Source organism: Mastigoproctus giganteus, chromosome 12 (genome assembly GCF_048544385.1).
Source record: "Mastigoproctus giganteus isolate SK-2022 chromosome 12, ASM4854438v1, whole genome shotgun sequence".
Classification (NCBI taxonomy): Eukaryota; Metazoa; Arthropoda; class Arachnida; order Uropygi; family Thelyphonidae; genus Mastigoproctus; species Mastigoproctus giganteus.
In genome coordinates this window covers 2,173,437-2,193,481 of record NC_143586.1, presented here as the reverse complement: position 1 = coordinate 2,193,481, position 20,045 = coordinate 2,173,437, and the positions used below count along the sequence as shown (strand labels likewise).

The 20,045-nt window shown below is 36.6% G+C and overlaps 1 protein-coding gene across 1 annotated transcript in view; it reads right to left on the bottom strand.

Annotated features, from left to right (window-relative positions):
• Positions 1-20,045, bottom strand: part of l(2)k14505 (ATP synthase mitochondrial F1 complex assembly factor 2 homolog l(2)k14505) — a 149,795-nt gene that overhangs the window by 84,486 nt on the left and 45,264 nt on the right. Inside the window, exons 3-5 of the mRNA XM_090386193.1 lie at positions 11,915-12,012; positions 9,107-9,187; positions 2,303-2,415 (exon numbers count right to left, since the gene is read on the bottom strand). Coding sequence (XP_090242319.1) covers positions 2,303-2,415; positions 9,107-9,187; positions 11,915-12,012 — 292 coding nt within the window. The remainder of the gene's footprint in view (positions 1-2,302; positions 2,416-9,106; positions 9,188-11,914; positions 12,013-20,045) is intronic.

Below are 20,045 nucleotides of genomic sequence, written 5' to 3'. Positions count from 1 at the left end.
ATCAGAAATTGGAAATTATAGACCAATTAGCTTATTATTCCACATCTACAAGTTGTTCAAAAGGGTCATTACTAACATATTAGAAAGAATACTTGACGAGAATCAACCGAAAGAGCAAGCTGGCTTTAGGACAGGATTCTCAACTATGGATCACCTTCACGTAATATCACAACTAATGGAGAAAGCAAATGAATATAAAACACCATTATGCCTGGCATTTGTGGATTATGAAAAGGCATTTAACTCCATACAGCATAAGCCAATGTTTCAGGCACTGGAAAGACAAGGCATAGATATTCCATATATTATGATTTTGTAGAAAGTATATGAGAATGCTACCTCCTTTATAAGACCAGACAAAGACAGTAGGAAATTTAAAATTGAGAAAGGAGTTCGACAAGGAGACACAATATCTCCGAAGCTGTTTACTGCTGCCCTTGAGGAAGCTTTCAGAAGATTAGACAGGTCTCAGAAAGGAGTCAATGTGAACAGAGAGTAATAAACCATTTACGATTTGCAGATGACATTGTGGTCATAAGCCATGATCCCAAAGAATTAGAGGAAAATCTTAATCAGTTATGCAGAGATAGTAAGGATTTTGGACCAAAGATGAATATGGCTAAAACAAAAGTAATGATGAACAAGTATGCCACAGAAAGGGACATAATGATTGAAGGAGAAGTAATTGAAAAGGTGAAGTCATATACTTATCTGGGACAAGTTATTACCTGTAATAATGATAAATGGAAGTCAAGAGAAGAATAAATTTTGGATGGATAGCATTCAGGAAATATAGTCACATACTGAAGAGCAATATCCCAATTTGTCTGAAACGTAAAATAATGAACCAATGTATACTCCCCACCTTGACTTATGGAAGTGAAACTTGGGCACTCACCAAAAGAATGGAAGAGAAGCTGAGAACTACACAGTGAAGAATGGAACGAATTATATTGGGAATCAGCCTGTTAGATAAGAAGAGAAACACATGGATTAGGTAGTAAATTCAAGTAAAGGATATTCTTATCAAAAGTAAAGAACTAAAATGGTCTTGGGCAGGACACATAGCTCGAAAACATGATGACAGATGGACTAAGAAAATAACAGAATTGTAACCAAAAGGCCTCCGTAGCCGAGTGGGCAGGAGCGGGAGTGCAGTAGCACACGCTCTTTGAGTAGACCGGGGTTCAAGCCCCTGCCTGCTGAATACGGTCGATCTGCCAACCCGCACTGGACCAGCATGGCAGATTATGGTCCATTTCCCTCAGCATGAATTGTTGAGGAGGCTTCCATCCTGCAGTGGGTTGATAATGGCTGCACTTTACTTTTTTTTTTTTTTACCCAAGTGGAGCTAGAAGAAAACCTGGAAGACAAAGGCAGAGATGGATAGATGAAATTCATGAGTTTGTGGGTAGTAAATGGATGGCCATTGCACAAAATAGAAGGAACTGGAAAGTTGTTGGAGAGGCCTTCATCCTGCAATGGATTGAAAATGGCTCATGATGATGATGATGATGGGTGAAATGAGGTTTTTTTTTTTTTTTTTTTTTTAATTTGGCTGATGCTATATAAGCTTGCTTTCTTGCATCATGTGACTTTGCTAATGGTAATGCTAATAATAATAAACTTTAATGATTTTTTAAATTAAAAAAAAGGAGCTGAAGATATCACCGAAGAGAAAACACAGAAAATGGGACAAATTTTTGGATACTATATCTATAGCAGTAAATTGTCTGACTCACTGAATTAAAGGAATTACTTCAAGGGGTGACAGCATGGAACACTAAGTAATTATACCCAATTTATCATACCTCAACACACATCAAATGGAAAACTCAAACTCTTTTCTATACTTCATTGCTAAACATAAACATTCAAGCTTTGGAACAGCAGTAGTGCCTATAAATACAACAAAGGATTTATTTTATTGTTTCTCTGCACAGAGCAGTGAATTCACTAATAACATTTTTATTATTTTTTTTATTTTATTTTATTTTATTTTTTATTATTTTTTTTTATGGCTGATGCTGCATAAGCTCATACAGTTGCTTTCTTGCATCACATGCCACTACTTCTACTACTATATGAATCCCAGTTTCACACTGTACAAACAGAATGCTCATAATTTCCAAACTTTTATGCATAGAGAAACTCTCAAAAGAAGTTTGGTAGTAAATATTATAATATGATATAAATACCTCAGTGAAATATTCACAGCAAATATATATGTGTACAAATCACACAACTTATCATTATAATTACATATGTTACAGCATTCCCTTTAAAGCATTTCAAAACTTACCTATAAGAGCAAAATCATTGTAAGATAAAAGATGTTTCCGAAGGATGGCTTTGTCTTCCTGAATCACTGTGGCAGCGATAACATCATGTGATATTATAAATTTGACCTTGTATCTGAAACCATATAAATATCAGAATTATGAATAAACAAATATTAGTAAAAATATTTGAACAATAAAATACATATTGAATGATAAGAAAATATGTATACAAATGGCCCAAAACTGTCTTTCTTTAGTTATTATTATGACAAAGCAATCCTCTTACCTTCTGAAAACCACAAAACAAATTAGACTGAGCTTTATGCCATTCTAAAATTTGACATTAATCTCCTATTGAATTCTCTAAATATGAAATTTCTCGCATCACATTTACACATATTAATATAGTACAGCATCGAATATCCGAATGTCAATAATTCAAAACGTCAATTATCCAAACGAGCTAGAATTTATTAATTTTTTTTTTGAAACAGGAATTCTAATAAGCAAAAATTGGAGGAATATTATCCACAGACTATAAAATTGAATATATAAAGCACAAATTTACACTTATATTACCTTCCAAACAAAATTAAATGATACGGAAAATTGACAAACAAACTGAATGCTGAATCGACAAATGATCAATAAACTGAATTCTAACCAAGCCAAGGACTCTTGCTGAAAAGAGTGAGAGATCTGGCAGCAAAGAAACGAAGTTCGAAAATGGTGCAGCAAAAAATAAGTAATTATTTTCATTAAAGGCTTTGTCAATAACATATGAGTTATTGTGGCTGAAAAGTTCCATTTGTACCTATGATTGAAAATAAGTAAGTACAACTTAGTGTTTTTGTTTCTAAACTTACTAACCCATTTTTTTTTAGTCACCAGGACAGTAATTTTGATAAGTTCGAAAATCTGAACAAATCGGAAGTCCAAACTATCCCCAGTCCCAATTAGGTTGGATTAGCGACACTCTACTGTACATTATTAGATGGGGTAATTTAATCTTCCTACTGGATTTTAATGACTTTTCCCTACATAAAGAACAGAATTCAAATATACAACAAAAATTTATGGTATAATAATGCTGTAATAATGTAATAATTACAGCATTATTAATTAGCTGTAATAATGCTGCTTTACAAAAGGTCTCCACTTCAGCTAATGCTGAAGTGGAGACGCTGTGTAGTTCTCAGCTGAAACATATGATGCAAGAAAGCAACATTATACAGCATTAGCCAAAAAAAAAAAACCTTCTCATTTCGCCCATCCGGTCATTCCAAAAGTTTGTATAGTTCAGCCTTAAATTTATTTAAGCTATCAACTTCCCAACAACAGATGGAAGTTTGTTCCAGCAATCAACTACCCACTGGCTAAAGGCAAACTTCCACACATCTATCCTACAACTGTCTTTCCTCAATTTGAATTTATGCCCTTTCAGGCAATTATTCTGAGCAAGAGGAAGAATCCCATCAGCATTAAGTCTGCTCAAATCATTCAAGGCCTTATACACCTCAATCAGATCACCTCACAGGTGCCTAGTCTCCAGATGCTGCAACTTGCAGAATTTAAGCCTTTCTTCATAAGCGGACCCCTTTGTTCCTCTCACCAATCTTGTTGCCCTTCTCTGCACTCGTTCTAGAAACTCTACATCCTTCCTAAAATGAGGCCTCCAAACCAGTATGAAGTACTCAAGGTGTGGCCTGACCATTAACTTATACAAAGGGATGTCTCTGCTAGCAAATTCCTATATATCATTGACAAAACTCCATGACCTGCTCTGGTCATAGAGTTTTGTTCAGTGAACTTCATATCTGACTGCACAATTACCCCTAGGTCTTTTTCATTTTCCACCTCCCTGCGTGTAGTACCACACAGTTGGTACTTTTCCCTTGGGTTACTGCTACCCATATGTAATACTTTGCATTTGTCAATGCTAAACTTCAGTTACCACTTCTCGGCCCATCTGCCTAACTTTTCTAGATTCTGTTGCAGTAGCATACTGTCTTTAGTGTCATTAACAACCCTGCCAACCTTTGTATATCAGGCTTAACTTGGACATTAAGCCTGATATACCTTCATCAATATCACTGATAAATGCACAAAGCAACAATGGGCACAGCACCAAACCCTGGAGAACTCCACTAATAATATTAGTCCATGTAGAGCAGTGTCCATTTATTACCACTTTCTGCTGCCTTCCACTCAACCATCCTTTTATCCATTGCAGCAACTTGCCCTTAATGCCATACCACTCCAATTTGTACAGTAGTCTTCCCTGTGCAACAGTATCAAAAGCTTTCCTGAAATCCAAGTATTTGATATCAAAATTATTTTTCACATCTAGTTTCTTTGCGACCACATCGTAGTATCTAATCAAATTGGTCAGACAAGACTTCCCCTTAACAACCCAATGTATGTCTGAACTATTACTGCAGTCTTGTCCATGTGATCCTGTATCACCTCTTTAACAGTGACTCCATTATTTTCCCTGGGAATACAAGTTAAACTAACATGTCTATAATTATTTGCGTCAATCTTTGAATCCCCTTTGTGGATTGGGGATACATTTGCTCATCATCAGTCCATGGGGACCTCCCCTGAATCTAAGGATGCTCTCATAATTATGGCTAAGGGTTTGGTAACTTCCTTCGCTGCCTCCTCCAATATAACTGGATATATTCCATTCACCCCAGGTGCCTTTCTTATGTTTAACTTCAACAATTTTCCCTCCACTTTGCTCTCAGTTATTACTGAAAATCACGTAGCTCCCTGTTAAAGTTTGATAAACTTCTGGCATTCCCCTCCTTGAATAACTTCTCATGTGTGAATGTAGATGGAAAATAATCATTCAGTTTATCAGCTACTTGAGAAGAATTATCAATAGTCAAACCATCTATGTTAAGTGAACCAATCTGATTTATCCCTTTCCTTCTAGAGTTTACATAAGTAAAGAACTCTTTGCTGTTTTTCTTTGCATTTTTTGCAAAATATTACAGACATGATTACAGACTAGCTTATATCTGCTGTAGGCTTCTGTGTCGCCTGATAATTTATATGCATCCCATGCATTTCTCTTCTGTGTCACGAGCATCATTAATTCATCTGACATCCATTTAGGCCTGAACCTTGAACAGTATTTCTTAGTTAGTATGAAAAGCTTAGTAGCCTCCAAGATTAAGTCCCTGAAGGCTTCCCATTTAGAATTCACCATTGATAACATCATCAACTGATCCCACTGTATAGAATTTAAAAACTGTCTGAGACCACTGTAGTCACCTTTACGAAAGCAAAAACCCATGCCTTTACCATTGATGATAGTTCCATCTTTAAGTAAATCCCACATCAGTACACTGTGATCACTGTCGCCTAGTGGTTCCTTTATCTGCAAATGCTTAATGCATGAATAATTTGCCTCTAATTGATTGGAGTAAATGGGAAGGAAACTCGACATGGGGAACAAAATTTTTAAATCAACTAGATGATTGTTATTTGTATCAACGTCAGGGAAAATACTAGAGAAAAGAATATCCTAGACCTCATCATCACACACGAATCAGATGACATAACAGGGCTGACAGTAGAGGAACCAGTAGCAGGAAGTGATCACGGAGTTCTACAGTGGATGATGATGAGAGAGATAGCAGAAGTAAAAGGCAAAGGAATGGGTTTTAATTTCAGAAAAGGAAATTACGATGCATTAAGGTACTACATGGCCTCTATTAACTGGGTAGATATCGCGCACAGAATGAATACAATTGAACTGTGGTACGCTTTTAAAACATTAATCACAGATGCCTTGAATGCGTATATACCATTAAAAAAATACTCCACGAGAAGGGTTCCAAGTTAGATGAAGAGTGAAGTTGCCACATTACTTGAGCAGAAAAAGGTGGCGTGGAAAGGTTACAGAGCAATAAAAAGTACTGAAGCCTATAACAGCTACAAGGTGATGTGTAATAGAGCCACAGAAAGGGTTCGACAGGCAAAGGTAGTTTATGAGAAATCACTAGCAAACAGAGAAAAGAGGGGGGATAAAAAATTCTTCACATATATAAATGCCAAGAAGAGCAGGACAAACCAGATCGGACCTTTACGTAAGGGAAAGGGGAGAGTAATAAATACACCAGCTGCCATTGCAGATGAACTCAACAGTTATTTTGCATTGATATTTACAAATGAAAAGCCTTTTGTGGCAATGGGAAATTGTGGGAGCGAAGTTAAAAAATATGTAATTAATGATATTGAAATTTCGCAAGATTATTTAATGAAAAAACATTCCAGCCTACAGACCAGTAAGGCTACTGGAATTGATGGAATATACCCTATAATTTTAAGGGAGGCGGCAAGCGAGTGCATTGAACCATTGAGGCTAATTATGCGAGCATCACTAGACTTTGGAGAGATTCCCTTGGATTGAAAAAGTGCAAATGTATCTCCCATACATAAGGGTGGCTCTAAAAGTGAAGTTGGAAATTATCGACCTGTCAGTCTGACTTCAGTAGTAGGGAAAATCATGGAGGCAATGATCAAGGGTGGAATTCAGGATCATTTGGATCGAATTAAAATTCTCAAGGATACTCAGCATGGTTTTGTAAAGGGAAAATCATGTTTAACAAATCTGGTTCGCTATTTTGAAAGAGTCACCCACGAGCGGGATTTAAGGAATAATTTCGACATTGTTTATTTAGATTTCAGCAAAGCTTTTGACTCAGTCCCACATGAGCAGTTGCTTTATAAGCTGGAACAGGTTGGAATCACTGAGAAAATCCTTAGATGGATAGAAGGATGGCTTCAGGGCAGGAGGCAGAGGGTTGTGATAAATGGCTATTCCTCAGATTGGGTTGATGTAAGAAGTGGGGTTCCCCCCCAAGGATCAGTATTAGGACCACTGTTGTTTTTAATTTTCATAAACGACATTGATGAAGGGATAGAGGGCGTGATGTCTAAATTTGCAGATGATGTTAAAATTGGTAGAGTAGTTAATGATCACTGTCAAGCTGAGCTTCTTCAGAGAGACCTAAATAGACTTCAGGAATGGTCAGAAAAATGGCAGCTATGCTTTAATCCAACAAAGTGTAAGGTATTACACCTGGGAAACAGTAATCCCAAAATAACTTATTCACTTGGTGGAGTTCAACTAAACCCAGTACTGGAGGAAAGGGACTTGGGTGTTACGATACGGTCAGACATGAAATTCTCTGAGCATTGTAAACAGGTTGCAAGGAAGGCCCATGGTGTCCTATCAATGATCTATCGAACTTTTGCAAGTAGAGATAGGGACGTGATAATCCCATTATATAAGGCTTATGTTAGACCACACTTGGAATACTGTGTTCAAGTATGGAGACCGCACCTAAAGAAAGACATTGAGCTTCTTTAAAGGGTGCAAAGACGGGTAACTCGCCTGGTGAGATCGGCAAAAGGGCATTCTTATGAAGAAAGACTTCGAATATGTGGGTTGCAAAGTTTGGAAACTAGACACCTTAGAGGAGATTTGATTGAGGTGTTTAAGGCTCTGAGAGGCATCAGTAAAATGAACAGGGGACATAAATTCAAGTTACGGGGGGAAATGTTTAGATTGGACTGCAGGAAGTTTTATTTTAGCCAGCGAGTTATAAATTACTGGAATAAGTTGCCTTCTTGGGTGGTAGAGGCCGACAGTTTGGGGAAATTCAAAGGTCATCTGGATAGTACTTTCAGGTAAGGGAAGCGCATAGGATGATAGGTTTAATTTCCTTTTTTTTTTATTATTATTAATTATTATTATTTAGTTATTTATTTTTATTTTTTGGCTGGTGTAGCATAAGCCATAGGCTTTCTTGCACCATGCGGCCGTTACTAATACTAATCACTGCTGATAATAAAATCAAGAGTATTACTCCTATGGTTGCCCCTCGAACATGTTGCTGTAGAAAACAATTTTCCAATAAATCACAAAAGTCTTGGTAATGTGTGGGTGACCAACCCACAAGTTCTAGTCAATATCTGGAGAGTTAAAATCCCTCATTATAAGACATTCCGATTTACTGGCCCACTCTATTTCTCTGCACAACTGTTCGTTGTACTCAACAGAGTCATTAGGCCTATAACACACCCCCTACTCTCGTTTTCCCTTTCCCAGTGTTGATATCACACCAAACACTCAATATTGCACTGTCCACTCATGTCAACTGGATGCACTTCCTTAGATTTTATGCATTTTTTAACTAATAGCATAATCCCTCCTCCCTTCCTACCCACAAGTTTGCCTCTTCTCTTAAACTGCAAAATGACTAGCTCCAATCTAATTATTATCAAAGCTGTGAAGGATCGGTTGACTTTATTGTTGTGTGGTTACGCTGCAGGTGATTTAAAATTAAAACCCCTTTTAGTCTACCAGGAAGAGGGCCAAAGTACAACTCAAAATCGACACATTTTTCAAGATTAAATTCATCAATTAAATTAAATCAATTAAAATCAATTTAGATCAATTAAATTCATGATTTTAATTGGAATTTTAAGTTTAATTTTGATACGTAACTAGTTACCACATAATTATATACGTATGTAATGCGGAATATTTTATATGTACAAATATTTGAATATTAAATATTGACGGACATTTGTGCATCTTTTCACTACCATTTATTATTGATTAGGAAATATCCTATGGCACTGACCGCGACTCAAAAATACATCTCTTACCTTATGGGAATATGGTGCTTGCTTAGCACGGATTCACTCAACACTATTTTCTCGGAACGAATTATCAGCATTAAGCAGGGGTCGCCTGTAATACTTAAAATTAAAGCATAGTTAATAGTCATAATTTCTTTTACCTGCTTTCAAACCATTTAATAATAGGATCCCACTTGTCCTTTTGAAGAGATGCTAATTCAGGAGGCTCATCAGACTGATAACTATTCAGAAAAATCACAAGCTATATGTTAGCATGTTGTATATAAATAAAGAGAAAATATATGCAAATTAACAATTTCAGGGTATACACCTTATAATTTAATTTGATAATAGTATGCATCTCTATATTCCATATTTATTTCCCAAAGTTTTTCCTCCAAACACCATATCACCCAACACATTATTTGCCATGCAACATAATGTTGCTTAAACAAGTCATGTATCATTTAACATTAAACCAGTAAGTCTCAAAATATCTGTAATGACAATGATATGAGCATTAAATGAAGAGCAGAATTGCCTCTTTTGCTAATGCTATCCAATTTTAAATGAAATCAATAATTTTGGATACATTACTAATGTCATTAAAAAATGAAGACTTCTGCATTATAAAGTGTTTACTATTTAACAGATGATTAATGGCACAAATATCTGGGGGGAGATTTGCATATATCACTAATGCTTGTAGATATTAGCATTAGCATTAGTTGAGGCATACGATGCAAGAAAGCAAGCTCATGCAGCATCAGTCAAAAAAAAAAAAAAAAAAACCTCCCATTTCACCCAGGTATTCAATGCAAATGCTTGTCCAGCAAAGCCTTAAATATTTAAGCTATCAACTTGCACAACAACAGATGGAAGTTTGTTCCATCAATATCCTACCCGCTGGCTAAAGGCGAATTTCCTCACAGCTATTCTACTCTTTCCTCAATTTGAGTCTATGCCCCTCAGGTTCTTAATCTGAGCAAGAGGAAGAATCCTAAAGCCTTATACACCTGGCTAAAGACAAATATCCGCACAGCTATTCTACAACTGTCTTTCTGCAATTTGAGTCTATGCTCCCTCAGGTTCTAAATCTGAGCAAAAGGAAGAATCCCATCAAAATTCAGCGTGCACAACCCATTCAAGGCCTTATACACCTCAATCAGATCACCTCGTAAGTGCCTAGTCTCCAGCCGCTGCGATTTGCACAACTTAAACCTATCTTGGTAAGAGCACCCCCCTTCATTCCCCTAACCAATCTTGTTGCCCTTCTTTGTACTCGTTTTAGCAACTCTACATGTTTCCTAAAATGAGGCCTCCATACCTGTACACAGAATTCATGGTGACCTGACCATTGCCTTGTACAACAGGATAGTAACTCCTTGTCCCTGCTTTCAAACCATTTAAAATTCCTATATATCATTCACAAAACTTTGGTGAATGCGTGAGTTATAATAATGGTGATCAGAATACCCAGATCATGGCATGAACGCAGTCCCAAACTATAATACTACTGCCTACAGCCTGCTGAACACCAACAGTGCTTCCACAAACCAGCTTTATGCTGTCTTCTCCAAGTGCAGATACACCTATCAGCATGATAGAGTTGAAAAAGATCCATCAGACCAGGCACAACATTTCCACATGTTGGTGATCCAGTGTGAATCTTGACATGCTCATGCAAGGCACAGTTTCTTGTGTATTGCAGTGAGCAAATGTAATTTGTATTAGCTTGGTGACGGCTGTTAACAAGCTAATTAATCAAACCAAACTTAATTTTTAACCAGCTAAGGTTAAAAAACTCGCTTCTTGTCCAAATGACAGTCAAGCATTCTGGTCTCTTGCCAAAGCTACTGGCTGCAACTTTTATCCATCTATATTCCTATCTCTGTTACACCCTCACAGCTCTATTGCATCCTCAGTTAAAGATAAAGCCAATTTACTAGAATCCTATTTTTTTTCTAACTCTTGTATTAATAATCTTAGTAAACCACTTCCTGCCATACCCAATACATTTCACTTCATGCTATCCATAGTCTCTTGACAGAAGAATATTACTAAAAGGAGTGACAAATCCTTTGAAATTTGTTGCTTTTAATTTGAGACTTCATTGCTAATGAAGTCTCAAATTAAAAAAAAGTTATGCTATATATGAAAATTGATGCTAAATGCCACAAGTAATTTACATTTTGATTTAGCCATATATTTGATTTAGCCCTTATTAATAAATTGCCATTTATTTATTATTAATGCAACCTTCTTTTTAAACTCAATTTCATTCATCGGTTTTAAAATTTATTCTCCACTTTAATGGCATATTTTTTTCAAATCACAGTACTACAAAAGAAAACATTCACTTGGTTTATCCTTTATTAGTTGCATGGGACAAAAATTTCATCTTACAGCCATAAAAAGTCCTTCCCATGTTCCACTAGCTTTAATGTAAGCATACAGTAATGTACAATACACTTATTTTAGAATTTAGAAAACTATTTTGCACTGTTTTGATTTTATTTATGGAAAGGGAAGTTACTTAGAAGGATGTGGGATTGTTTGTTCCAGTTCGCAAGCATGTTCAATAACTTACTAGAGAACTGAAATTACTCAGACCACAGTTCTTACAAAAAAACAGCCTACCATAATGCATTCACTGCACACATTAAACAAGGGCCAAGCATTTGTCATTTTTAGATTTTATAAAGCTGAAAAAAATATATATAAATAAAATAATAATACTTTTTGAACTTGTCTAAACTTCTAAATAGGAGTTATTCTAAATAATCAATGCTAGCTAATATTAAAAAGTACACTATTCAGTGTATGCAGTTACAACGAAACTGCAGCATAATGAAGTGCATTATTTCAATATTCCACTGTATTTAATTCCTTAACACAAAATCAAACATATCATGCAGGTATTGCATAAACTAAGACAACAGCAAAACTCACTCTACACTGTCACTTACCATAGAGTGTCTGTATCCATAAACTGAAGAATATAATCAACTAACATCTCTTTAGTTTGTCTACTTGGATTGTCAATAGCTGTATTACAGAGATTGGTCTACAGATAGAAACAAATTTAAATATATATATTCAATGAAATAGTAACTAAATTAATTAAAACAAATGGGGCACGCGCACACACACACACACACACACACAGTAAACCTCCCATTATATAATTTTAGAAAGGACTGATGCCTATATATATATATATATATATATATATATCTTGAATAGAACAGCATGAAAATGGAAATAAGAAGGCAGAAAATCGGAAAAAAAGAGGAAGTACTCTAGTGCAAAGGCAGCAAATGCTAAACCTAAGCTGAGCATGGACATTCATTCATTTTTTCATTTACTGAGTAAAGTGGCCCCTAGCCAAAAAAAATCTGGCAAATCAACCATATGAGGGTGGTTCAATAAAGAATCGCCCTCACCTATTTCTATATATCGCAGAGTCATGATATTTTGTGTGTAGCATCATCATATCTCCATACTAAAGGTGTAAAATTTCAGCCCTGTGTCTTAATTTGTTTTTCTCTTACAGAGCTGAACATGTGACAAAGTAGCATCAAGGACAAAGTTGAAGCCAGAGCTGTAATCCGGTATCTGTTCTTGAAGGGAAAATCTGCTAAAGAAATCCATGAGGAGATGACTGCTGTATATAAGGATGAAGCCCCATCCTATGGCATTGTGAAGCACTGGCATAGATAGTTTAGGTGTGGTCGGACATCGGTAGAATCTGAGCCCATTGCAGGTCGTCCCCATTCAGCCATTGATGACAGCAAGATCAGAAAAGTGGAGTCATTAATCATGGAAGATAGCCGAATATCTGTGCATGAATTGTCCCTGGAGGTGAAGATTAGTGTGGGCTCTGTTGAAACAGTCCTTCATGACCAACTCCATTTACAGAAATTGAGTGCAAGATGGATTCCCCGATTATTGACTGGCTTACAGAAGGCTGATCGACAACAGAAATCACAAGAGTTGTTAGCCCTGTGCCAAAAAAATGAGGAAGACTTTTTTCTCTCGTCTAATCACTCAGGATGAAAGTTGGATACACCATTTCAACCCTGAAAGTAAAAAGCAGTCCATGTAATGGCGACATCGTGGTTCCCAACCTCCCAAAAAGGCAAGGATCCAAGTGTCAGCAGAAAAGGTCTTGCTGACAGCGTTTTGGGATGAAAAAGGCATAATAATGACTGATTAGCTGCTGAAAGGTAGAACAATTATAGGTGCCTATTATGCCAACTTACTCACGAAATTACAGGAGAAAATCAAAACATGTAGACATGGCATGCTGTCCAAAGGTGTGAGAATGCTTCAAGGCAATGACCCAGTTCACACTTCTGAAATTACAACAACACAAGTGGCTACTTTTGGATATGAAATACCATCCAGCCTCTTCACACAATCTTGTACCATCGGACTTCTTGTTTCCTTCCCTCAAATCATTTCTTCAGGGGACCCACTTCCCTGACGACAAGACACTCATTTCTGCAACAGAGTCATGTTTCAAAGATCAACCTCACCACTTCTACAAAAATGGTATCCATAGCCTCATCCATTGATGGGAAAAATGTGTAAATCTCCATGGTGGCTATGTAGAGAAGGACTAAAACCTGTGCCAAGAATCAACAGGCTAGCACAGTGGTTTCCAACCGGAGTGCAATGTAATTTGGGTTTAAGTTACTTAAAGTTATTATTTTTTTTTTTTTGAAATTTATATTTATTTCATTATAAAAAAACAGAGTACAATATAAAAGGTATGGTACATTATCCATTGTACCGTATCTTTTCAATTTTGTGGTGATCTATAATTGATCTTTATTTAGTAACTCTATTGTAACTTTATCTTTAGTAACTTTATTTAGTAACTCTATTTAAACCCATAATCCCTGTAAAGTATTAGAATCCTATAACCATTATATATGTGGTAAAACCCTCCACCAGCTAAGCGGATTCTATGAGGTGAGTGCTGAAAATTAAGCTAAGCTATACATACGATCTAGTTAGTAACTCTATATAAAGAATAAAATTATTATATAGGTATATATTAAAAGGTCAAAAACCACTGTGTTAGGTATTATTTTTGGCCTAAGGGTGCCGTGAAAAAATTACTGGGAGAGTAAAGGCACCGTGAACCGAAAAAGTTTGGGAACCTCTGGGCTAGCACCTCTGCAGCTAGGTCAGGGCGATTCTTTATTGACCCACCATCGTGTGTTTGATTTTGATATATGACATAGTGTAAAAGTCCTAAAGTCTCGAAACTTTATTAAACAGTTGGACAGACAACTTCAGTATTTGAGACCTGTTAATTTTCGTAAAGTCGGACAAATGCTAATAGTTTATTGTGATTTTTCCTTGTAGTGGATCTGCATTCTCATTATGGCTTAAAAATAAACTTTGTGGATTTTTCCCAAAAAGGATAGTATAGGCTATTTTTGGAATATTGAATTTTAGAAATATTACATTTTAAAGCAGAAGAATTTTCTTACCTGGGGTTCTTCAGGAACTGCTGCATCCGGGTGAGATGTAATTATAAAGGTATTGAAATAGCATATATCTAGTAGGGGGATGAAGAAAAAAGCAAGCTTTTGTCCCGAATCCTTGTATGGGGAGTAATTATAAGTATAAAGGGGATTATGTCCTGAAGCCTGATGGGGGCTTTTCGTTAATGTTTGAGTGACACCATGTCTCTGTTATCCCTACAATGTCTGCATTTGATGATGCAATACTTCAAATTCATCAAGTTTATTTACAATACTCCTGGCATTAGTGTACATGCAAGTAAACATATTTTCTGACGTCCTGAAGTCTAAAATTAAGGGTCAACTTATACTCAAAGTCAATGAAGGAAGGATAATTGCAGACAAGATATAAGAAAATTCTCTTTTGGCCTAAGGGTCTTTAACTACTGAAGCAAGTTTGCTGCCGTCATTTTATAGAATTCTTACCCTAATTTTATACGACTAGACAATTATATAAATTTGGGGATGGGCTGGAGAAACACCTAGATGAAACTAAAGGGAATGATAAAAGTGACTTTTTTTTCAGGAAAAGCAATTGGCAGTACAGAGTGTAAAATTCTCTTAAAAGACAAAAAAAAAAAAAAAAAAAACTATATAAAAAGCACGATTCCAAATGGAATATAAACTAGCAACCCCACAAAAACTACCATTCAAAATAGTTTAAAAACAATACAAAATGGAAGTCTCCATAAAAAAATAACAAAGTAAGATATTCAAATGAATAAAAAATTACATTAAAGTGATTGACATTTTTCTTTATTTCTTTTTTATTTTTAATATAGTAGAATTTTGGTTATCCAGAATAATTTGAAAGGCTGATTTTTCTTGTTCTTTTTTTATTAATGATAGCATTAGAGACAAATGTTTATTATGCTACGAGATTATTTCAATCTGTTTTTTGAAGTCATATATTTGAATTGTACTATTTAAGATTGAGCTTGAGAGCTCCTTGCACCTTAACATTTTGTATATATTTAACCAGTTATCAACGTTATTGAGCCTTGGTTTTTAATTAGCATTAGTAGAGGCATACGATGCAAGAAAGCAAGCTTATTCAGCATCAGCCAAAAAATAACGGCTCCCATTTCACCCCCTCCATTCATTCCAAATACCTGTCCAACTCAGCCTTAAATTTATTTAGGCTATCAACTTCCACAACAAAAGATGGAAGTCTGTTCCACCTTCAACTACCCACTGGCTAAAGGCAAACTTCTACACATCTATCCTACAACTGTCTTTCCTCAATTTGAATTTATGCCCTCTAAGGGCATAAATTCAAATTGAGGAAAGACAGTTATCTGTCGTAGGCTTCCATGTCACTCATTATGTATACCATGCATTTTTCTTCTCTGCCACATGTCTCATTAGTTCATCTGACATCCATTTAGGCCTAAACCTTGAACAATATTTCTTAATTGGTATGTAAAGCCTAGTAGCTTCCAAGATTAATTCTATGAATAGTTCCCATTTTGAATTTGCTGTTGGTCTCACCGTATAGAATTTAAATACTCTCTCACACCATAGTCGCCTTTACAAAAGCAAAATCCCTTCCCTTTACTCCTAATGGTAGTTACCTGATTTAGTAAATCCCACTTCAGCACATTGTGATCACTGCTACCTAGTGGTTCATTTTATCTGCAGATTCTTAATGCATGAAGAATCACTACTGATAATCAGATCAAGAGTATTACACCCTCTAGTTGCCTCCCGAACATGCTGATATAGAAAACAATCATCCAATTAATCGACAAAAACCTTGGTAGTGTGTGAGTTAACAACCCACAAATTCCAGTCAATCTCTGGGAAATTAAAATCTCCCATTATAAGACTGTGATTTACTGGCCCACTCTATTTCCCTGTACAGTTTTTTTATTATACTCATCAGAGTCATTAGGCTTATAACACACTTCTACTCTCAATTTTGATTTCCCAGTGCTTATGTCACACCAAATTGACTCCACACTGCACTGTCCAGCGATGTCCACTGGTTGTACCTCCTTGGATTTTTTGTGTTTCTTAACTAATAGCATAACCCCTCCTCCCTTCCTATACTGTCTATCCTTCCTGTACACACTGCACTCCCCAAATTCCAGTTCTGCATTCCTTATATCTGTGTGACACCACATCTCTATCCCAATATTACCTGGCTTTGATGTTTTGACCAACACCTCAAATTCATCAAATTTATTTACCGAACTCCTAGCATTGGTGTACATGCAAGTATACATGCACCTGTTCCTATTCTTAGCTACGCTAACACAACCCATGTGTTTACTTATACCGCAATGACTCCCAGCAGTCTCTGAAATACCCTGCATCTTGTTTTCCAGGCTGCTGCTCATTCCAATAGAAGCAGTGCAAGAATCACTTTCACCTCTGCCAGTGGTTACTGTTAATCTATCAGTCCACGTATCTCCCCCCCAATATAGCAGTTTTCCGACCCACTTAACACTGCCTCGACAGCATCAGCAAATATTCTTGCACCCTTTCTATTTAAATGTATGCCATCCCTGTAGAAGCAGTCTCTCCTGTTAACAAGCATAGACCAGGCTGAGAAAAATTCTACACCTTGAGCCTTGCACAATCTCTCCAGGGCTGAATTGATCGACAAGGCTCTCATCATATACTCCCTCCTATCATGTCTGTGCAGAATTGCAGACACTTTCAAATTCAACCCTAATTCAAGACTTTTTTTCAACAGTGACCTGTACTTGTTAAGTAATTCTGCCGGTCTCCTACTCTTAATATCATTCGTGCCAACGTGTACAACAATATCACCTTTTGTGCCCTTAAAAGATGATATCTGCTCTACGTCATCAACCTTTGCTCCTGGCAGAAGTTGTCAGTGACTCCTATTAGTTCTTGTGGGACTAGCGCATTCTGCCTTGGGGGTTGCCGCTGTGATGTTCAAGTGCAAGCTCTGGCATCGATGTGGCCAGCTGAGAGCTTGACGGGCCCCTCAATTTAGATGCTCTGAGAGCATCCACTCTGTCCTTCAAGCTCTCATATAGGCCCATAACAATGGTGAGTTGTCACCTGATTTCCTCACACTCCTTACATCATGCACACACAAAGACATTCCCCCCCCCCTGGCAATATCATGTCCCATATCCGATTGCTCGACAAACATCAAACAAGCAGTGCACTTTAAAAGGCTGTGATTCAGCAGGCAACTGCCCTCCTTGGTTCTCCCCTGAGCCACAGCACTCCCATTAGTTGGAGCCTTTTGCTTTGCTGCTCTGGTCTGAGTCATGATTTCGATTCAATTTTAATTTCAGTACAAAATTATAACCCGAAATGTATATCCCAATGCAGTTATAACACTATATATATGTATTTATAATTTTTTTCTTTTTCAGTATCGAGTATTAGTATCAAGCAAGTTGGAAGCCAAAGCGCAAGATGTACAAGTGGAGAACATAATGTTAAAAGAAAAGGTGAAGGAAAAGTCAGAAAAAGTGTGTCAAGAAACTTATGCAGCAGTAACTCGAAAAGAACTTGAATCTGGTGTAATAGTTCCAAAGGTGATGATAATAAAGGCAACGACTGATCAATATAAATCTAGTGAGGAGATCAAGGCTGATATGCTTAAGGAAGTGAGTCCTATGTTGTCATCAGTGTGTGTAAGAAATATTAGGCATATAAGAGACCGCGGTGTGATTGCAGAGGCTGAGACTGACGACGACATTGCAAAACTAAAAGGATGTTCGAAAATACAGAGTATGGGGCTAAGATATACTGTGCTTAAGTCTATTATGTGTAAAGTGGTGATATTTGATGTAGAGAATAGGATAACAAAAGATGACTTTTTAAAACAACTGTAGTTGAAGAATTTTAAGGTCATTAATGTGATAGAGAAGAAGCATATGGACAGTATCGAAATATTATCAGTAAATAAGACCAAGAACTCACAGACAGAGAATCATGTCATACAGTTGGCTTCAGTATTGTGGTTGAAGATAAAGAATATGTCAAGATTGTTTATAGGCACGTCAGCATGTAGATTTAGAGAAATATATCCTGTAACTCAATGTTACAAATGTTTATCATTTGGACATGTAGCAAAATTTTGTAAGGAGAGGCTGTGTCCTCTGCCCAAATCATAATCACACCCAGTATGCTATAATTGTAAGAGGAATAAAGTTGTGGCTGCTCATGCACTAGCTGATAAGATACGTTCTGAATATAAGAAAGCATTGGAGATCTATAAGAAAAATATATTAATTATGGCTAGTGAGCTTAGAGTTTTGCAGTTGAATGCGCAACATGCGAAAAATGTCGCATCTCAACTAAATTACATAATGGAGAGAGAGAGATAATATAGTGGTTGCCCTCTTGCAGGAGCCTTATGTAGTCTGCGGACAAGTTAGAGGATATAAGATAATATCAGAAGGAGATAAGCCAATGGCTGCATTATTGTACGCTTTCAAGATTTAGTTGTTACAAATGTGATGACCTTTAGTAGCAAGAACATTATATGTTGTGAAATAATTGCCAGCTTTGGCAGACTTAACTATAGCTACTGGTGCAGTTAAGAATAATATTAGGAATATGAAAGTGCTAGAAGGATATACAACCAGCAACCATCACAGCATCTCCTTCAAAATACATGCACAAGATGGAATTTGAGACATGCATGATATAAGTAGATTTCTTGTTAAAAATGCTATGTGGAGTAAATTTAATGAAAAATACTTAGACTTAATACCTTGTGTTGACTGGCTTAAATTCAACTCATGTGGACACTGATATATTGATAAAATCATATAAAGTGTCCATGAAGAAAAAGTGTTTTGTAACAAGACCTGTTTTCTGGTGGAATGAAGATTTAATTCGAATTCGTAAAGAGACTAAGTTTAAGAAGAAAATATCAAAGATGCAGGGTGTTAGGTGATTTAGAACTTGTAAACCGCTATGGCAATTTGTAACACGCAGCACAGGAAGTTATATGTTTGCACCGTCAGTAATGCTAAGATAAGTAGTTGGAAAATTTTTGTTGAAGAGCAAGGATCTCGAGATCCATGGTTTAAAATTTTGACTAACAAGAAGTACTCAGCCAATGTTTTTTTTTTGTACTATAGGTAATGAAAATAGCGCCTCCATAGCCAGGTGGGAAGGAACAGCAGTGCGTAGCACACGCTTCTTGATTAGACCGGGGTTCGAGCCCGTCACCACCAAATACGGAGGATGCGGAAAAGTCAGGGAATGACCACCGCATATCCCGGAGCAATATGGCCTTAGTTGCTAATGCTCCTAAAAACCAAATAATAACAACAGTAATGAAAATAATTCAAGAGAAGAACGTTGCATATCGTAATTGGCTTGTTTCTAATTCTTCAGTTTCATTTTCTGCCTACACCAAAGCTCACAACAATTGTAAAGCAGTTATTAATCAGTCCAAACTAGAGTTTGAACAGGCTAAGAGTAGAAAACTTGCTTCTTGCCCGAATGGTAGCTAAGCATTCTGGTCTCTTGCCAAAGCTATTGGCCGCAACATTTGCCCATCTCTGCTCCCACCTCTGTCCAAACCAGATGGTTCTGTTGTCAATTCAGCCAAGGA